At 37.1% G+C, this 22,911-nt stretch overlaps 1 protein-coding gene across 1 annotated transcript; it reads left to right on the top strand.

Moving 5' to 3' along the window:
* Positions 1-8,922: 8,922 nt before the first annotated feature.
* On the top strand, positions 8,923-22,637 carry LOC140234841 (cocaine esterase-like). The gene is made up of 10 exons (XM_072314885.1): positions 8,923-9,084; positions 9,277-9,456; positions 10,899-11,058; positions 11,992-12,069; positions 13,295-13,413; positions 13,890-14,057; positions 15,531-15,976; positions 17,065-17,259; positions 20,597-20,778; positions 21,900-22,637. Exons 1-10 carry the CDS (start codon positions 8,923-8,925, stop codon positions 22,013-22,015), a joined length of 1,806 nt encoding a protein of 601 aa, XP_072170986.1. The 3' UTR covers positions 22,016-22,637.
* The last annotated feature ends 274 nt before the right edge of the window (positions 22,638-22,911 follow it).

The raw sequence follows: 22,911 nt of genomic DNA, 5'->3' as shown, positions 1-22,911 counted from the left end.
GACAAAGAGTTTCTCTTTTCAGATGATTTATGCTTCTGCATAAGGCTTTAATGTTTATTCGAATAATGTAATTAGCTGTCAGGAAATATCACTTGTAACTTTCCAGAATACTTTAGACAACTTCTTATATTATGGAAGGAGTTTTGCTTTATTGAATTTATTATGCTATAGGGGCAAAACCAAGTCACAGGACTGAGGGGTTACTGTCTGATTGATTACATATTATGATCGTATCCACCTTTCCAAAAAAGTTCACATAATGTCTGATTTAGTGGCAATTAAACGTGTTTGTGGTTTATATTTCTATCTCACAAACAAACAAACAATAGGATTTGATAAGTCAGCTCAGACATAGAAAAAAATATACAGCAATTTACAATTTCATCAATGTCTGCATTCATAAGACAGATTGAGATATGAGGATGACCGATATAATTCCTCAATTATGTAGCCTATTATATTCATGAAATGCTAAAAATCATATAGGATATTGAAAAACATATATTCTAAGTAGGAGTTTGATGAAATCGGTTTTGATGTGGTTGAGATATAATAAAAGGTAGGTCCTGTTTTTTATTATCATAGGCCTTCTTTGTTCTTTGACATCTCAACCATTTCAAAACCGATTTCATTCAATTGATCTTTTAATTCCTAGTATAATCAAAGAGCTTCACTTGAAGTTACTTGGTATAATCGTATGCTCTTTAACATTTCATGATAAATGTTTTCTAATTATCACAGACACACATACACAGACACACACACACACACACACACACACACACACATATATATATATATATATATATATATATATATATATATATATATAAAATGAATCACAACCCGAATTCACATCTCAACCAAAACTATACCATCTCTTTAGGTATTAGACGCAATTCGCAATGAAACCATATGCTGGAAATAATATATACCATCAACATTGATCAACGGCTGTGTACCAGGACAGCAGTGTTAGGCGGATCACCTTCAGTGATATTTCTAGTTTCCAAATGTTTGTCAGGAAGTGTTCCATTTTAACCTTTACTCACTCCTTGTCAATCTAGTTTGTTTGCAAATGTTACAAATTTTACACACAAGCATGATCGAACAACAGTAAAAAAAAAAAATTTAAAAAGACTTACTAGTAGTCGTAGTTTGAGGAAACGGGTCGGTGTGAATTCATTTTCAATGTTTAATGGAAGTAGAGACTGGATACTTCTATCGCAATATTTTCACTCTATAGTTTTTCGTGTGCGGGATGTTTCCTTCAATGCACTAAATGTAGCTGTCTAAAATCAACCATACAAAGAGGCTTTATATTTTTGTTGGAATATAATTATTCTAGTTATTTCTGTGCGTGATGTTTTCTTCAATAAAATGGTTATTGCAAGTAACCAATTTAGTTTTCCATTTTTTTTTTCGCAAGAGTCACGGATTGCATCAGAATCAATCAGAACTAGACCCACAGCATAATAGCATGATTCACTGATTTATTCATTTATATATCTTCTCATCTATCTATCCATTCATTTGTTTTCTTATTGTCCTAGAGGGTTGACCTATTCAGTTTTTTTCAACCGCTTTCCACGGGCCCCCTGCAGTTGTACAATGATTTGTACATTATACAAATGAATAAGTTACGGGAGTTACACAAATCAAGATATAGACACTCAGCAAAAAACAAACAAACAAATAAACACTTTTCAAGTTTATATTTCTCAGTGAATGTTTGCATAAATGTTACTGCATTATATACCATCTGAACGGTAATTTGATTGATTATGAAATTGATATGTCAAAACAGTGAAACTTTAAGCATGAGTGAACGCCTTTCTTTTTCTTGTCCATGCACAAAATTACAAAATGCAGAAATGAACAAGTTGTCATTTATGCGTAAATGCTCTCTTTTCCATGGAAAGGCATTTTGAACACAATAAAAACATGAATTTAGTCGCAAAAATAAACCTACAATCTCCATGAATGTCTCTGACGCCCAAAATATCAATAAAAGTTAAAAATAATGGGGGAAATAAAGAATTTTCTGTCAAATCCAATTTCAAATGAAATGAGAAAAGATGCAATGTTAACAAAAATGTATTAATATGAACTGATTTCTCAAATAAAAAAAAATGTAAATGACATTCGGTTCTTTAATTTGTCTCATGAATTCTTAAATTACTAAATTCAATGAATGACAAAAAGATATTCTATACCTTTGTGCCCTTGCTCCCTATGTCATTTGAAGTTTGAGTTGACAAAAATTGTTATTTTTCTACCTTTAGTTTCTCACTTTGATTTTGTTTGAGGTTATAAAGAGATAAAGACAACTAAAACTTATTTTTCTATTTCATTCATGTCTCTCATTGTGTTAAACTGGTCTTCAGTGACCTTTTTCATCTTGAAGGGAATTTGCAAACGAAAGACAATGTGTATTTTTGTTTTAATTTTTACTTTTGTGCCCTGGAAGATAAAACAAGACGTATTTACTTATGCGTGAAGTTTCCCTTTATGTTGACCTACCAGGTTGAAAGCAATTTTAATTATGTATACCTTAAACATGGTATATGATTTATTGATTTTCATCAAAATCTTCTATGAAAAATATGATTTCGAAAGGGTGTTTATTTTCATTTCTTTTTTTATTTTTTGCCGAGTGTAAAATTGGAGAGTTAATCAAACAATGCACATGAATCATGCATTATGATAACGAGGATTGAATTCCATCCACAAAGAAGATCAGGTCCATACCATCTGTAGAGATACGTGACCGACACATTAATTTGTGCCCTGTCCGCCAACTCAGATAAACGGACATGGTATGAAGGGAGGGATATCATACCAGGGGGGTGTTTCATAAAGCTGTTCGTAAAGTTACGAACAACTTACGAGCGACTGGTGATCAGTTCTGATGTGCTATACTTATATAGCACATCAATACTTATTTCAATAATTCAGCACAAGAACTGATCACCAGTCGCTCGTAAGTTGTTCGTAACTTTACGAACAGCTTTATGAAACTGGGCCCTGGCTTTAACCTTATACGCATCCAGTCCACTTTGCGTTTATGATTGAGCGATGAAAACGTGATGATGAGTACAGTATTCCTCTTTGATCTGTCAGCCGAGTAACACCAGTAGTTCCTTTAACAGAAAGTTACAGCACACATTTACAGCTGTCAATATGGTCAAGAAGCAGTGTAGACAATGGCACGGGGCTTGTTATAGTCTTCGACAGAACTACGTCCAATCGAGACCGAGTCAAAGTTCGTTTTCCAAGACATATTGGAGTGTAAAGACAATGTCAGTAGAAAATCGCCAACCAAAACCGCCACCAAACATTTTGAATATCTCAAAACCCCTCAAGAATGCAGAAGTTGCATCAACCAGATTCGGATTCGGTTCCCTAAAAAGATCGTTGAAATTATCCTGTTCCCCCATTCACTTTTAATGAGACAATATTCATATAAAAATTCAAATTTTGTAGGGTCATTTTGGATATCTCAGATCGTGGGGGAGGGGCAATAGTTGCATTATACCATTTCGGATTCAACACCCTCGAAATAAAGTAAGATATTAGATCGTTTCAATTATTCACCATTAATAAGAAAATACGTTTGCTGGAATATAAATTTCATTTTCTTACAGCCATCTTCAATATCTCAAAATATTCAGGGATGCAAGAATTACTTCAACCAGATTTAATTTCGATGCCCTCTGAATACTGTACGACTATCAGTCCATTTTTTTTTTTAATTTTAAGGATCTATCATCTTTAAGGAATTATTAACATGGAAATTTCAATTTTAGGTGGCCATTTTGGATATGTTGAAGTTCGGGGTGCAATAGTTGCATCATCCCCACTCGGATTCAACCCCCTGGAGTTAGGTGAAAACGTAAGATCTGTTCAATTTTTCACTATTTATGAGGAAATTTGACCATTTGAATTTTGGCGGCCATCTGAAACATCTCAAAACCGTCAAGGATGTAAGATTTACATCAAGGATATTTTGATTCGGCACCCTCCAAATGGGATTAAATTATCATTTTCCCCAGTAAGCACATTTATCAGGAAATTCGGAATATCTCAAAACCCATCAGGGGCTATAGTTGCATTATACCAATTCGGATTCAGCACCCTCGGCATTGTAAAAAACAAACTTTTTGAACTTTTTTTCAAACTTATTGTTCAACTTCCATAAAGAAATACTTCAATTTTTGGACCATCTCTAATATCTCAAAATTATAGGGAATGCAAGAATTGCTTCAGCCAGATTCAGATTTAGGCGTCCTCGAATTTGGGGAAAAAAACCGTTCAAATTATTTTAAGAATGTCATGGGGGGGGGGGGGCAATTTAGACATCGTATGCCGGAGGGGAGACGTTTGCATCATCACGTTTCGGATTCAGCGCATTCGAAATTGAATATATACATTTCTATTATCAAGTTGTCACCTTTTATCAGGATGTATATTGAAATTTATTTTTTAGGCAATCTGGATTATCTGGATTAACCCACAAGAATGCAGAAGTTGCGTAATGTAGAATCGGATATCGCACCCTCGAAAAACGTCAGATTATTAAAAAAAATAATGGGGGAACGGCGAAAGATAACAGGCCTTAAATCTGACTTTGGCGTTAAAGAAGTCGTGTTTGTGTGTTTGTGCCTATGAGGATTTTCCTGTGTGTGCATGAGTGTGATTGTGTGAGTGTATATTTATAATACATCTCAGGGGCCGCGGAACGTTTTTCATTTTTTTTTTGGGGGGGGGTATCAAGGTCACTCCCCCCCCCCCCCCCCGACGCACCGGCGTAGCCTGGATAATGATCTTGTGATCTTGGGAGGGCGGCGGTACTATGCGAGGGAGCCAAGCGACCGAGCCCGAGCGAGCGGAGGGAAAGGGGGGGGGGGTTGGGGGTGTGGGAGGGGGATGTTCCCCCTTCCCACGGGGAGAACTTTTTGCATTTTGATGTTGTAAATGGTGCAATTTGATGCATCTTTGTGCGTCTTTTATCGACTTGAACCCGCCCCCCCCCCCCCCCCCCCGCTTAGACGCACCGGCGTAGCCTGGATAATGATCTTGTGATATTGGGAGGGGCGGTGGTTACTATGCGAGGGAGCGAAGCGACCGAGCCCAAGCGAGCGGAGGGAACGGGGAAGGGGTGAGAACTTTTTGCATTTTTATGTTGTAAAAGGTGCAATTTGATGCATGTTTTCCGTCTTTTATCGACTTGAAACGGCCCCACTTGTTTAAAGGGTGTGTACAGTTCTGGGCGAGGCGAGAATTTAGCTTTTTACGTTTTGCGAGATATTCAGAAACCACTCTATGAGATGTCAAAGAGCGTGCAATTCTAATGGGAATCAAAAGTTTATTTGATGAAAATCGGTTTTGAAATGGCTGAGTTATCCATAAACAAGGTGAAACAAAGAGGTCCTAATAAAGTTGGGGCATGTCGCCTTTTAATATTATCACTTTTGGGGATATCTCACCCATTTCAAAACCGATTTTTATCAAGCTAAAACGTTGAATCCTTCTTAAAATTACATGCTCTTTCATATTTCACATGAGGTTTCTCATTATCTCACTTAAGAATGTTCAAAACATGAACCCCCACCTCAATCATTACTGTACAGTCCCTTTAAGGTAGCAGGATATTTTGATGTGGATTATTATTGAACAATTTGCCTATAAAGTGGTAACATTTAACTAAACTTCTTGTATTAATTCATTGTTACAATTAATTTCATGAACGTTGTCTGTTAAGCAATCAAACAGAAAAGGCATGCTCATGAGGGTGTATATACAAAAGGGATATTTCTCCTCCCACACGAAGGTGATCTTACATTTTCAGACCAGAAATTCAGCGATCTGGTGCAAACTTTTGGTGCAATACTTGGATTCTTTTTCTACCTCCCCCATCCCCCCCCCCCCCAAAAAAAAAAAAAAAATATATATATATATATATATATTTATGGAAACTTGGACTTCTTTTCAGGAAAGTGTTGATAGTAAAATCTCGGCATTTAGCTCTTATTCCGCGTGTGCATTATCTGTGTGTACAAAGTCTAATGAGGTAGAGGGGGAGGGTGTGGGAGGGGATGCCCCCTCCCACTCGACGGAGCTTTTGCGTTTTTAAAATCAAGATAAAGCGATCTGAAGCACACTTTTTGTGAGAAATTCGGGTAGTGTGATTTTTCCCCCGATTTTTCCCCTTTCTTTCTTTTTTTTATGCCTCCGCCACGAAGTGGTGCCGGAGGCATTATGTTTTCGGGTTGTCCGTCCGTCCGTACGTACGTCCGTACGTCTGTACGTCCGTACGTCCGTCCGCTTTCGTTTACGCGATAACTTGAGTAATATTTACTGGAATTTTACCAAACTTGGTCCAAGTATGAAGTATGATGGGGCAATTATTTGATTAGATTTTGGGTGAAATCAGCTAAAGGTCAAAGGTAAAAGGTCAAGGTCAAATCATGAAATTGTATCCGTTTACGCGATAACTCAAGACTGCATCAAGCAAATTTCACCAAACTTTGTTGGAGGATGATGTATGATAAAACAATTACTTGATTAGTTTTTCAGTGAAATCGGACAATGGTCAAAGGTCAAAGATCAAGGTCAAATCCTAAAATTTATCTGTTTACATGATAACTCAAAACTTGATGAAGCAGCTTTCACCAAACTTGGTCCAAGGATGATGTATGATGGGACAATTAGTTGAGTAGATTTTGGTGACATTGGCAAGAGGTCAAAGGTCAAAAGGTCAAGGTCAAATGCTACAAATGTTGCAATTTCCCCCATATCTATGCAATGCCCCAAAGGTATTTTCTTGAAACTTGGTGTGGACATGTACTACTGCGTAAAGATTCTCCAGAGAGAGTTTCATGTCATAAGGTCAAAGGTCAAAGGTCAAAGGTGAGGTGAAAATGTTGCAATATCACTTTTCTCGCAAATGGTTCAATGTATCTTCGTGGAACTTCGTAAATATGCATGTACTGACTGGCAGGGATTATCTAGGGAATTTAGGGGTCATGGGTCAATAGTCAGGGGTCAAAGGTCAAGGTCAACTCCTCAAAATTTTATTTTGTCCCTCATATACTAGTATGTATGCAATGCTTGCATTATTAGTTTCAAAACTTAATACATGCATTACCTAATGGAGATTCTCCGGGAAATTTCCAGCCAGAAGGTCAAAGGTCAGAGGTTTAGGGTCAAAGGCCAGGTTTCAATCCCCCCCCCCCAAAAAAAAATATATATATATATGTATATAAATATATATATATATATATATATATATATATATATATATTGTACCATCATTACACTCTTTCTTCATACCTTGGAAATTACTCAATGCATAAACTAATAAAAAGGTCCATCAGAATTCAAGTAAAAATTCTCAAATCCCCAAATATGTGTACCTGCACTCTTAAAAAAATTATAGCAAACCCAGATCAAGACATTTCTGACAGACCTGTCATTTCAATATTTTGCCAGTTATATGAAACTGTCATGGATTACACATTGTGAAGACATTGTACTATACGCCTATTGGGAGAATCATGCATTATGGCGGAGGCATCAGTCGCCATAGCGACATTTCTAGTTTCTCTTTTCTTCTTTTTTTCACGATCCAAAAGTTTTTTTGGGGGGAGGGGGGCCGCACCCCCAGCCCCCCCACCCCCGGTTCCGCGGCCCCTGCATATATATATATATATATATATATATATACGTACATATATATATTTCATATGTATATATATATATATATATATATATATATATATATGTATGTATTACATACATTCGAGACGGGGGGGACTCTAATGAAGCAAACCTTCAGATATGGCCAGTCAACACGCCATTAGCTTTGTTTCCAAAACAAAGAGCCCAACCTTGACATAAAATTCACTGCACCGCACAGACCTGCTATTCCAATCCAAACAAGGAGATAAATCTCTGCCAGATTATTTAAATGTGATCGCGTTATCTTGATCCAGTGATCAACAAGCCTTAAATGTATGTTAGAAAAAATATGTTGTTGAAGCAGAAATATCAAATGTTGCCTTCTTTCAGTTGCACAGGACAGATCCTAGTCTGCCATGCCTATTGGAAACAATAAACAAAACATATTATTTTTTTTTTCTAACGGTTTCCAAATCACTGTCACATATTATAATTGTGGTTGAACCTTATAATCAGATAACATGATTAAAGATTGTGATGGAACAAATTCATGCTAGAACCCTGATATCCAATGAATACTTGCAGAAAACACAAAATACAAAAAAAAAAGGTAAGGAACAACAAGTCCAATCAAAGACGCTTTGACCTAATAATCTTTAAGCTATGTAGTCCGGTGAACACTATTAAAGCTTGCTGTCAAGCGTAGACAGAATGATACGATCGAACTTTGTGCAAACATTCGTGATCCCTCAAGACAGAAATAAAGTCATGACCCAGAGTGATGACTCACTCAGATTTGTACTGCCTTATGTGCCAAAAATCTGAATTTAGAATAAGAAAATAATGATCGTGTGTGTGTGTGCGTGTGTGTGTAGGTGTGAGTGTGTGATAAAGTTTCTTTTTCTTATATGACGAAGATTGCAGTCAGAAATCGTAATGACGCATTGAGGAATGTTGAGTTACGAATCAGTATCAGTCCACTCTGTTTGCTTACGGAGTTCTTACGTAAGACCAGGGTGTGGATGATCGAAGATCGAAATTCCATATTTACCCTGTGGTAGTTGTCAACGGCACGTTCTTTTCTGGAAAGGAGGTAAACTTGTATATAAGGTCGGAGCTGGCCCAGACAGAAACTGAGGTAAAAGAATTTGTGCGTGCATGAACTGTCGTCACTGTTGCCCGATGAGAATGCCACATCCACAAAACACCTTGATACAAAGAACTGTTTCTTATTTTACAATGAAGACACTTCACCTTGCCCTGGCAGTTTTCACTGTCCTCGAAGTGGTGAATGCACAAAATATTCGAGTGACAGTCAATGAGGGAATCCTCGTCGGAAAGACTGTCCGCTTCAGCGAAGACACGTTCATCAATAAGACGCGTGATGTTGACCTGTTTCTGGTAAGTCATCATGAACCGACAAGGGTCATTTTCTTCTCTACGTCCCTCTTAAACATTCATTCTCTTTTATAAGAAAAGTATGATGAAAATAAGATAGAGATAACATGTAATCTCTTTGGTGGTCTTTGCAATATCTACGTATAATGATAAGAGAATTTTAAAAAAAAATGGTTATATTTATTTCTTCTACAGGGAGTGCCCTTTGCCGAGCCGCCAGAGCGATTCGCTCCCCCACTACCAAAGGCTTCGTGGACAGGCGAAAGAAATGCTACCGAGTTCTCAGCGGCCTGTGTACAAGACCCGTCCGAGGATTTATACGCCGTCACGTCAGAGGACTGCTTGTACTTGAACATCTATGCCCCTAGCCAACGGGTAATAACCGAATGATAATTATGGGAATTATCATGTCACATACACACACACACACACACACACACACACACACACACACACATATATACATATATATATATATATATATATATATATATATGAAGAGTTTGTTTGCAAAAACCGATAAGTCCATATTTGTCAAATGGAGATATTTGCGATTAAAGGTCAAGAAAAATAAAGAGAATAATAAGAAAATGTTTGCTTCTTTTGACCATAACTTAAGAAATATACCTGTATAGGTAGTGAGCAATAATCATTTAAAAGGTATTATTTTGTACTTTATGACAGAGATCGTACATCAAAATCTTCAAAAATGGACTTATCGGTTTTTGCAAACAAACCCTTCATATATATATATATATATATATATATATATACACCCACACACGAAATTAATGTATGTTGTGTTTGTGTGTCTGTGTGAATACTTGTGGTATTTTTCTGAAAGAAACGACTCGTGCAAAAGTCGGATTTTGTCTTCTTTACTATCGGCAGTCATTCCAAAGATTGGAGATAGCAAGACTCTTCTTTCTAACTTTGGAGGAATTTGAATAAAATCTAAATTCAAATGCAATTTTATTTCCAATAACACAAGTATGTTGTCACACAAATTCAATGAAAGCAAAATGTACAATGTATTACAACAAAAAATCGCATATATTATGAAACTAATTGCTCAAATTATTGCGTTGATGGAAAAAGTAGGTTTTGTTCCCTTCAGCTTTGAAGGGCCCTAGCTCAGTGATCCGTAACAGTGTTGACGCAAGCAAAGTGTCAAATGAAAGCTGATGAGTTGCTTCGTATTGTAGAAGACCTATAACCATTTAATAAACGTTAAATATTGTATTACGTTGTATTAACCATGTATTCTTGACAAAGGTGACCTTTAAACTTCTATTACCGTTTTTTAGGCACACCTTGTATAGCTCCTAGTAAAGCACTGCTTCATACGGTGCTTATTTGTATTCAGTGATTCAAGGCAAATTGTCAATCAGTTGATGGAACAAAAACAGCTCTACGCAAGCAATCCATTAATTTGAGAAAGATTGTGTTTTGAAATAGGCTCAGATGGACATTGATCCACGCCCCCCCCCCCCACACACACACACCTTGTTATTCTCCTCAATGATATCAGGGTTGCATATCATTATTCTACATTGAATTAAATGATACACAGTTTTTGTCGCTATCAAACGGAAAACAACTGAATTTCAACATATTCCTTCTGGCAAATACGGCAATCCCCACAGAGTTAGAATGATTCTCCTGTAAGTGGTTAAAGAAAACGATGAGTTGATGATAAGAAGTTATCCATACATAATTATATGCACATTTTGGTTGTGAAAATGTGTGGCAAGTGGCGTTTATACATTCCTGTGCTTTTTGTTGTTGTGGTTGTTGTCTTTTCTCTAATCTTGCAGCAACCTGGCACTCCTGTAATGGTGTGGATTCACGGGGGAGGTTTCAGCGCTGGAACGGCTATGACGTATGATTATAGTGGCATCCCATTGGTCACTGTTGGTGACGTCATAATAGTGACGATAAACTACCGCTTAAATATCTTTGCGCAATTTTCAACAGGTATGCACTTCACGTAATTTGGCGATAATACCGAGTGGATTATTGTCATTTACTTGGGTGTTTAGCATAGAATGCTAGGGTTAACTATATATCTTATGTGCACATTTCCTCATTTATTTTCAATTGAATTTTCCTATGAAACAAATTTGTACAATAATGCAAGTTTGTATTATGTACGCCACCTATTTTTGTTTTCTAGGCCTTTGTCGAACCGCTTTGTGTACGTTCTCAGTCTTTAGAGAGCAATGTAATCTCAAACATAGTTATGTTTAGTTTAAGGAGTACTATTATAATTTCCTTCAAATCACTTTTGCGCCGGCATCCACTGAAAACATACCTTAACTAGGGACCTGTACCTCTCTCTAGTTACTGTAGAATTATGGCCTTTACCGTTTATTATACAGTGTGTATCTAGGCGAATTCAGCCCATGTTATTACCTGATGTCAGGTTATAGTGATCGGGCTAATACCCATATTCCACAGGGATTTCATCCAATTGGTCACTCGTCGGAAGCAAAGTTTGTTGCCGATGGCCACCCACCGAAGTGTATCGGATCGCAGTTTGTTGAATACAACTTGTGTTGGTCGACTACAAGTCAGTCAGTGTCAGCTCGTGATCTTTACCGGACGATCTTGCCTCACCGGATCACGCCCGATATGCCTGACACTGACCACTGACCCGATGGTCCACCAACACAAGTTGGATTCATCAGACTGCCATTAGATACACCTCGGTGGTTGGCCGGAAGCGACAAATCTTGCTTCCGACGAGTGACCGACGAGAATAAATCTCTGTGGCATGGGGTATTAGCAGGTATGTATATCGAATCCACCATTACGCTATATTTTCCGATCCGTTTACTCTCCTTGTATATCCCCCATATCGTCACTTACACTGCAACTAACTTTCCTTCTTTCCTTTTCTTTCTCCAGAGGACGATGTGGCACCAGGAAACTATGGTATGCTGGATCAGGTCGCTGGGCTGGAATGGATTTACAACAACATCGAGGGTAAGAATTGATTCAAGAAATTTACTCCAATAAAGAGACAGTCGATTTCGTTGATAAGTTATCTTTGACGTATAAGGAAAAAGCGTAAAATTGAGCACATTGAAAAATATCACAACCAACTAACTATACCAATACTACGGTATCTATCGGCTTTCTCATGGGTCATCTGGAATTGATATTTTGACAACGGTAATTATGTGTCTATTGTAAGAATGTATAGTGTTGATTCATGCGTACATGACATACTGATTGGAATTCTACGGAAGACCTACTTTACACTCTTTCCTTCAGAATATATATATATATACTGTAATATATATATATATATATATATATATATATATATAAAATATATTCTTTTAAGGAAAAGAGTCGCCCTCGAGCAAGTCATGAAAATATTATAGAAAATCATTTTATGCCTTACCAGTACTATGTCATGTATTTGTAACCATGTGCCGGCGGACCGTTTACAAAAAGGTGTGTGTGCGTGTGTGTGTGTGTGTGTGAGGGGGGGGGCAACTTCCGGGTTTCATGAACTAACAAACAAAAAAAGGGGGGTCTTCAGTGAAAAAAAAAAACATAACCCTTGTCGCGCTCACACTTCAATTTCAACGTCTCTATTTCTTTCTAAACCTTTTACGCATTTTCGGGGTAAAAACGTGGGGGCCCAAAGTGGTGACACCTTATGTATTCCTTTGTATGGTGCCAAAAAGTGGGAGGGGGCGAGCACCCCCCCCCCCCATCGCCCCCACCCCTTTCCCCCCCCCCCCCCCCGACACGTATGAACCAATTTTTAAAGAATTTACATAATTAACGATGTAGGGTGATATATGCCCGGTATTCTCGTACACTTGTAATTTATTATGATGACTTTGATTGTGTATTACGTGGGATTTTAAATGTTTGTAAACTTTTTAAATTATTAGTAGCTCCATGTATCATTCTGTGTCTTGTATCTATGAATTTTTACCTTAGTAGCGCGGATTCGGTAAAAAAAAAAACAGAATCTGGCTGATGTTAGTTTCGTGAAAGAAAAATGAACGTAATGTCATCTCAAGAGTTCCTCTGATTTTACTCCATGCTACAAAATAAACTTGAAAATGTAGTAGCTTTCGACTTTAAATCAGTGCTACAAATCATCACTCTAAAACGTGAGCATGAGCACCAACCAAAGCGTCACTATATCATTCGTAAAAAAATCAACTTATTTTTTTCTTTTTTACAGCCTTTGATGGTAACAAGGATGATATCACCATTTTCGGGGAAAGTGCCGGGTCGGCGAGCGTCAGTTTCCACCTCCTTTCCAAACTCAGCCGAGGTTTCTTCAATAAAGCCATCTTACAGGTGAGTTCTGCAGTCCGAACAGCAATTTCTATGGCACAAAAGAGCACATATCCTTTAATATTCATTAACTATAAGTGGTTGATAGGAGTACCAGGCAATAAGGCGAAATAAGTCGATTGTTTGTTTGTTTTTTGCTCAAACAAGCAATATCTACTGTAAATGTATATGTGTGTGTGTTTATGTTTGTTTGAGTGTAATTGCATGTGTACACATCCACATGTGAGCGTATGTGTTCACGCGTAGTAAAGTGACAGTACTGTGCAATGAAAGATTTTCATTGGTGACGATGTTCAAGTATTACAGCCTATGTTAAATGCAAACAACATTTTGTATCAGCAGAATCAAAGTTGCAGCTCCTGTTCCACTTGAAAAATGTTAATTAGAGACGACGTCAGATTAAATCCCTTTGACTTAACATAATTTATGTATCTTATTTAATTTTGATTTGTTCATTTGTACATTTATCACTGAAACAGAGCGGTAGTGCTTTCAAAGGTAGGACCTTTAAGCACGATCCAGAGAGGGAAAGGAGGCTGTCCCGAGAGTTGGGGGTCGCCTTCGGGTGCGATACGTCCACCTCCGAAGTTTTGGTTGCCTGCCTCAAACTCCAAGAAGCTGACGAACTCAGGACGAAGGCCAATGAGGTAAAGTATGGTTAAAAAAACAACAAATGCTACTGTGGAGCAGATGGTAATTGATTAAAAAAAAAAAAGAACAGCCATTACAAATTCTTAAAAATCACATTACTGCAGTAATCACATTCTTACCCCCAGGAAAATGAGATGGCAACAGACCAACGTAAAATAAGTACTCAAAGCGTTAGAACAAAAAAAGAAGGTAGCTATACGTACCGGATAATAGATCATGATGGCAAACGTACTAACTTTTGAAACTAATAAGATGTCATTATAGTTTCATCACTAGAACGTATCTTTTATATTACCATTCCGTACTGGATAATATCTCAGTGTATCAAAATTAGCATACAAAATTCTAGTTTTATGAAACGATTGATCGTACCCAAGCTGCAAATCAGAGTCCCGGTTCTCTTTAGCCACATGCATTATTTGAATATTTTTTTTGGGGGAAAAAGGAATTCTAAAATCGGATTTTGTTTTTCTGTCATTAGACAGAATTTGGCTTCAGGAAAAGAAAAAAATCTGCAAATTTTCCCCAGGAAACTACGATTTGATATCATAAACCTTTCTTCCAAAAAGATGAATTGTTTTACTCTTGGACGTTAATAATATAAAGCCTACGATACTATCGACCATAATGTTTTCCTTCATGGATTATAAAATCGGTCATACTGTCCTATACATCATTAAGACATTGTTAATGCCCCTGTCGTTCATTTCATTCGCTGATGATATTCCTACCACCATTTTGTTGTCCAATGCGTGCATGAATATAAGGTAATTAATCAATGTACTGAATTAAGAATTGAAAAATAATATTTGATTATAGTTTAAGTAACATATCTTTCAACATAATATTATATGCTATTACAGGGAATCATGTTACGCATTTTCAAACTACAAATAGATGTGTCGAGTTGCCACAAAGTATTACCATTGATTATTTCCCTTATGAACGTAAGGAATGATATATCAATTCAAATTCATGAAATTCTTCCGTAGAGATGTATTTATTTCAACTGACTGACCAAACTAATGCCTTACATTGACGTTCGTACATTTTATATCGTAAGACGATTATTTCCGTCGATGTAAGGAAATTTGTCAATCACTTGCGAGATATCTAAATTTCTAGGCATTAAAAAGCATGGACATCTGTCCTATGGGCAAAAACGCAAAACAATATGTATTTTGATACTGTATAAATCAAAAGAGATACATTTTTCTTTATTAAAGATAACTGGATGAACGGGAAAGAAATTAAAGAAAAAGTAGAAACACTGCTGTGTGGTAACATTGCAAGCTTGCCGTCAATTCTAATTGGGCATGATTATGCTGTCCAATATGACGATTTTGCCTTAAAATGTGGAATTAGAAATATGTGTTCCCTGAAAGCATATTACAATGTGTCACAATTACATTATTGTATTCTCTCTCTCTCTCTCTCTCTCTCTCTATCTCCTCTCAACTTCTTAATAGTTGTATAATCTCGACGGGGGTTATCCAGTTACTCTTGACGGTACATTTCTGGCAGACACCCCAACGAACCTTTACGAGATAGGAGACTTTGCGAGAGTACCGCTACTCGCGGGGTTCAACAAGGACGAGGGGACTTTCGTTCCGTTCCTCTTTCTACAAGAGTATGTCGGCAGCCCCACTCCACCTGTGGTCAATCGCACGACCTTCGACTCCTTCTTGAACTATTTCAAGAGTTTCGGGTTTACCGATGATATCCTCGGGGATTCCATCAACCAGGAGTACATTGACTGGACCATCGCAGATGACCCGGACGCGGACTACTTTCTATCCCTCGTTGATCTTGGAACCGACATCGATTTTGCTGCCCCAACAGATTACGTAATCAGGGAGCACGCAAACGCCGGGGGGGTGGTATACAAATATTTCATGACCCACGAGCCAACAAAGTACGCAGTCTAGTTCACGCTTTTCTTGTCAAAACGTATAGACTGATTTTGTGTGTGTGTGTGTGTGTGTTTACATTGTACCCTCCTTTTACACTTTTTATGGCATAGGATTAGAATGATATGTGCTATTGAATAATATGATACATACAGCAAAAAATGTAACTCCCCTCTTAATATATATGACGTAAATTTCGAATGAATGGGATTTGAGCAAGATAATCTAAGAGGGGTATTTCTACATCTTTTCCTAACTTCTGTGTGATAGTGGCAATGACATGTCAAGTATAGTGGCAATGACATGTCAAGTCAGATACGAGTAACAATCTTTTTTGGCGGGATGGGGGCTTCGGTCTGTGAAACATTCTATTTTTGGTACATGTTCAAGTGCTGTTGCTGTTTCATCACCAATCCTTTAACCCCCTCACACCTCTTGGAACTTTCGTGTGTTTGTATTGTTTAAAGTTGGCACAATTTTAGGGAAAATTGACCGTGTTAAATCCTTCGTGACTGCAAAAAACCAATTCAGTTTACTGAAAAGTGATAGCCGATATTGTGAGTGTATTGTAAACGCAAGAGGGAGTCGTCGTGTTGTAGCGCAATTGAGTGATCATACTATACAATGCAAAAAAAGTACTGCCAATATTGCATATGTGGTCAAACAATGGATGATAAAAGAACAACGGCACTTATACATTCATAGAAACAGGATGTTTCACAGACCCTTAACAAGACTGGTGTTAGTTTTGAAAAATGACTTTTTTCTGTAATGTGTGTTCACTCATGCATCGGTGACTCAGCAGATGACTCCTTCACAGAGAAGTCAATAATTAAAGTTATGCCACATCGATTAAGACGAAGTTGTCGTTTCGTAACGTGTATAATGGTAATGGAACTTGAAATATTCACGTATTTTACAGAAACTTTCCTATGATAACGTAATACCACTAATTTTTCTTAAAAATGTCAACATAATAAGAATGTAAATTGGCGACGATCATCTGCCGTTTTTGACATTTTATTAATTGCAGTCAATGCTAGTCACTCTTTAAATCCAGTGAAATGTATCAACCTGTTCTGTTTTTTGCTAGGAGCATTTTTCAAGTTGGAGATGTCTACCCTTCTACTCCGTGGCTTGGTGCTGGCCATGCAGAAGACCTGACATTTGTCTTTGGGATGCCCTTTATTGACGAGCTGTACAACATCAAGGCACACAACATGACCGCCGAAGAAAACGCCCTCTCCGTGAAATTCATGGAATTCTGGACAAACTTTGCAAAATCAGGGTAAGCTATCGTTCATATGTCTTCAAGTTGATATTTTCTCAATGTATTATTTCGATAAAATTTGCATTTTGTTTATCTTCGTATGCAGATGAGTAAGATAATACACACAAAAATTGCGAGTGATGTTGTTGTTGTTGTTGTTGTTGTTGTTTTTGTATTTGAGGCGCGTCATTCAAATATGAATATTTACGCCTTTATCTTTATAATATAATTATTTTACATATAATAAATCAATAAAAAATTATAACTTTTTACTATCATTTTTATGCGCGCTATGTGTCTGCTGTTATACGGTTGGGACAAATAAGTTCTGGTGCATGCTGATGGCAAACTCTGATCAGCCCGGCTCGTTACATTGAGCACTTGATGATGACTTTTGAAGTAGTCTTAACTCAAGGGGTAGGGAGAAATAGGCTAAAGTGGGTATCTAATTGGCTTGAGACTATAAAAATGCCAACCTATGATTGTACTCATATTTCGGAACTAGTCTGATCTCGATTGAGTCGCGAAAGAATCGAATCAGTTATAATTATTTTATTTTTACTTTCATCGATATCGAAATTGACTCGGAGACGTCTCCGCTCCTGACAAGATATCTCGGAAACGTAGCTATCCGATGACGTTACGGGGACGTCACAGTATAACTTCTAGGCGAATCAGTCATCATCTCGTTTGGCGATTTCTCTTTAATCAGCATGGAGGTGTCTAAGAGGGAAAACCATTTTGTTACTCTTTTCAGTCGCAGCAATCGCTTCGAAGCCTCCTCCAGTGACTAAGGCTCTTAAAGGCATGATTTACCATTTGCAAATGAAACAAAAACTCAGCATTAGTGCTTGAAAATACTTCTAAAATGTGAGTTAGGTATTAAAACAACCACTGTGAAAATTTGAATATGTAAAATCAATGTAAAGTATTGTTAGATATACAAACTGTGAACAATCGTTATGATAAACATGTTTCTGGACTAAACCGTCTACAGTTACGGCCTACATACATACTGATATCTCTTTAAATTTTAGACTTTACTGCAAAAATTTTACATGGCAGGATGTTTTGCGGGACAACAGACCTACACGTGATATGCACGAAAGGCGATATCTTGAATATTTTTCAAATCAATGCTCCCAAAGGTAAACTGGACCCTTAGGGGAGTTAGTTGTAGAAATTGGAATTTCTGAGTTACTCTAAATCAATAGTACACATGTGCCTCCTATCATAATTTGTAATCATTAAACTGTAGTGGTCATAAAGATGCGGAATGAAAAGTTTGGCTTCCTAGAGAGAGTTTAATCAAATGACCACGTCCCAGTGTCTCAGGTGTCACCGAGTGGCAGGTGTTGTTGTGCTAGAATTCATGAAGAAATCTATTCAAGTAGAACCGCACCAGTTGGACCAATGCTGTAATTATCTACGCACAGTCGTTAAGATGGCCATCCTAAGAATAGGGGGATTAGTATCACTAAAAGTACTCCAAGAATTTGAGACAGAAACAGATGGAGGCAGGTCAAAGTGGCCCTAGATAACAAGTGCCTTTTCTTGAATTTAGGAGTGGATTTCTCCATCGTCAACCTGTCTTTCATATACCATATCAACATGTATATTACGTATGTGTATGTATACATGTGTAATTCATATGTATATATATATCATCCTGAGACACCCTACGACATAATAATTGTCAAAATTAAATATGCTCATTATGTTACTCTTTATATATATATATATATATATATATATATATATGCTAACTGTATGTACACATTAAGAAAGAAGCTTTATCTATGACCTGACGGAAATCAGACTTGACATCGAACCTATGGGCTTTATTTGTCTAGTGTCAAATTCGTGGGCTGTATGACTCGTGGGATGTATGATTCATGGGTATCAGTCTGTGTGGAAGTCCAGAATGAGTAAGGAGAGGATAATGACAGTATTAATTTTGGAATGAATACTATTCTGCGGGTGCGAAGCTTGGACAGTCACCAACAAAGAAGCCAGGAAATTGGAAAGTAACTGTTGTTGCATCCAACTACTCAGATCGGCCCCCAATGTTAAGGTAGATGGAGATCATCACAAAATAAGCAATACAGAACTATCAGACTATAGGAATTTACCCAGTCTTTGATGAGATAAGACTGCGAAGGCTGGAACTGGCTGACCAATACTCTAGGAGAAAAGATAAACTAGTCCCCCAATTATCACTACGGACACCATCTCATGAGCAGAGAGGAAGAGGGAGACCATGCAGCCGAGACATATAAAGGAGGACACATGACTTAAGGTAAAGGATCTTCGAGACGTTATGGACAGAAAGTAATGAACCATCATGTCACAAGAACCGCAAGGATTCGACAAAAGAAATGAAGAAGAAGAAGATACATAAACACATGGCGCCCTACTTTGTTCTGTGGTCGAGTTATCTCCGCATGGTTGTGCAATAATCCATGCGGATTCACGACGGTGACACAACATCAAATTGCTCGTGCAACAATTGCTCCGAGGTTTTTTTTTTTTTTTTTCCAAAGACTTAGGGTTACGGTTATGGTTGTGATAGGGTTTTAAGTTTAGTTTGATATGAGGATTAGGATTAGGGTTGGGGTCATGTTTGTGGGTAGAATTTATGATTGGCTTTATAATGTGAAGAAATGTCATGGGAGCAATTGTCGGACCAGCAAATGTCATGGAACCGTTTATAACATTTATATAGTTATTTTCATACACTCATGAAGATGAAGTCTGGTGATATCCACTTAGGCTTTCAAATATGAGCAACTTAACTGGTCTTAATGATAAATGATCAATATGGAATTTCTTTGATTGAATGACGGCACTCATATTTAAAGGGCCCATGAAATCCTAATGCATGTTGATTTGTGTTGATTTATGATACCCTCAACATCACTTTTGCGATGAAACGAATACCTAGAAACATTCCATATATTATTATTTTCAACGATTTTTTCTTCTATTTTTCTTCAGAATACTTGTGATATTAATGTGACTAACAAAAGACATGACGAAGAAACATGCAAGCTATGCTGAGTCGAGGGGAAGGTGCATTCCAATGTCTTTTGTTAAACATATCAGTACTTTAGCAATGATTGACAGATGAGGTCACAAGAGGAATATTGGTTTGGAAGGATTTTTGTGAGCGTTCCCAAGTAATCTGAAGAAAAATAGAAGAAAAAATTGTGAAAAATATATGGAATGATTCTCCATATTCGTTTCACCGCAAAAGTGATGTTGAGGATATCATAAATCAACACAAATCAACATGCATTTCGATGTCAGGGGCCCTTAAGATGACTACAAATCATGATTCTTTGCCGTATAACAGAGATCCCAGTAGACCCAGTGAAGACGTTCCCCGAGGAGACGGGGAAGATTTCTGGCCTCTCTACACCATCCCTGAGCTCAGTCACAAAGAGCTGTCCCTTGAGATGGGAGTGGGAAGAGCCGCTAGAGCGAGGGGATGTCGCTTCTGGAATCACTATATGCCTACTCTCATTAGCTTTACAAGTGAGTCCAAGATTTCCTTGATTTTTTTTTTTTACGTTGATTAACCTGTTTTGAATGCATTTTGTAATGGCGGTCATCCAATCAACAACTTTTCTCTTCGTGAAAGTTCGTGCACCATGTTCTGATTTGTAATTGCAATCTTTTTATGATAGAAATGAAAGGGAAAATACAAAACTTTTTACCAAAATGTTATAAAAATAAGCAATTGTGTATTCTCTCTACCTGTAATACTAACATTCAATTTACATGTGATTAATTCCTTTCATGTCTACATACATGTCTTCGTTTACATCCACTCAATGTTATGTGTTTTTGCTCTGTCTGAACACTATATTTACTTTCGAGTTTTTGTATCATGGAAAAAAGGAACTGAACTGACATCTCCATGTCACTCCCTATATTCTACGTCCTTCTCTTCCTAATCACTAATAATGAAATTCCACATCAGTTGAACGGTAAGTCTGAAAAAAAAAAAAATTAAACTGTTCTAGGTGAAACAATGGAAATTTGATCCAAATTGGATGAAAATTAAGGAAGTTATGAAATTGTGATGGTCCGCTTATTTTCACGAAATAGTCCTTGACAGTCATACCATCTGACTCATCATTACTTGAAATTATTCATCTAGGAAAAGCATATGATTTTCACTTTTATAAAAGATTACTTAAATTTGGGTTATTTTCTCACGCGAACAGGAAATTGTGAGACTACGAAATTTATCATAAACTGTCTAAGAACTGTTTTCCAAAAATTAATGAATATTAACTTCGAATAACAAAATTTCCCCACTTCCTTACCTGTAATTCCATTTTGACCAAGTGATTTTCGTTGTTATGCTTGTAATATTTTATATTATCTTTCAAGACTAACTTTGAACCGGTCCGGCATTCCCCTCAAAGCAGATTTCGACCTGCTTGCAATCCACGCTTCAAGTTATAATGTGATGCTTTACCAACATTTTAACAACACTTTTAGTGCAATATCCTGGATGAGCTCGTCACTGTTTTAACCTCTTAGTCATTGAACATTTTTGATAATATTTACTTTTTTTTTAGTTTTCCTGATTTGTACCTAACATAAGGCTAAACTGACTCTATCAACGATTTTATTCTAATAATCAGGCAGCATTGACCAGGAGGAGAAAGAATGGCGGGAAAGTTATGATGACTGGAAGGACGACATGGTCGAATGGCAGCGGGCTTTCGAAGATTACAAGGATGGCACCACGTGTAATTGAAAGCGGACAATTGAGAACCAGTGAGACTTTTAATGGACCACCTATAAAAAATCATGGACAAGCCTACTGGCTCGGTGACTGGGTTAAAAAGTTGCTCGAAAGGAAAATGAAAAGTAAAAGCTTATAACAAGAGAGGGTGGCGAAGGTTTAATATGGATGAAATCAAACGTGTCATAATGTACCTTCTTACAAATGTCCTCAGAGATGAATATTGTGTACATATACGTTAATTTCAGAAATAACATACTTTGATAGTGGCATTACTTTAATACGTACAAGAAAACTGCCGAGACGCCAGTTTTAGATTTCAAGACTGCAATGTTTAATGACACAGCTCAATTTCTGATTCACGATTGCAACTTTCAGGTCAAAAGAGAAAAAAGACAACTGGTCGACTTCCTTAATACATTTATGATGAAACTAGGGTGTGATACCTTTTATCGGATAAACAATTGATATGTTGTCATCGATTTTTATTACGGCTAGCAACAGAGCTTTTCTCGCTTACAGTTTTTAATATGTGGATGGCATTTTCCCATTATTCTTTACTTTCATCCCGACAATTCAAATTTGTCTCTAGAATCGATAGCCAAATGTGTGATCATTATTTAGAAGCCATTAATCTGTCACACCAATCCCGTAATAATCACACAAAGGTCAGTTTCGTCGTGCACCATCCGCCATTTTGTACATTGTGATATTGTTACAGTCCCTGCAAAATATAATGCACTCAAAATTGATATTGAAATTGTCCTTTGTTTATTAAAAAAAATCCAAACCGGACCTGTCTGTTCAATTTACACTTTCAAACATGATAAGTATTCAGTTAAAACTCAGCATATAATCAGCTTTTGTACACATTGTTCATCACATAAAAACTGAGATAAACAGAAGAA

The sequence above is a fragment of the Diadema setosum genome, chromosome 11, assembly GCF_964275005.1.
Source record: "Diadema setosum chromosome 11, eeDiaSeto1, whole genome shotgun sequence".
Classification (NCBI taxonomy): Eukaryota; Metazoa; Echinodermata; class Echinoidea; order Diadematoida; family Diadematidae; genus Diadema; species Diadema setosum.
Note: the sequence above shows the minus strand (reverse complement) of the source record. Positions and strands in the feature narration are given on the sequence as shown.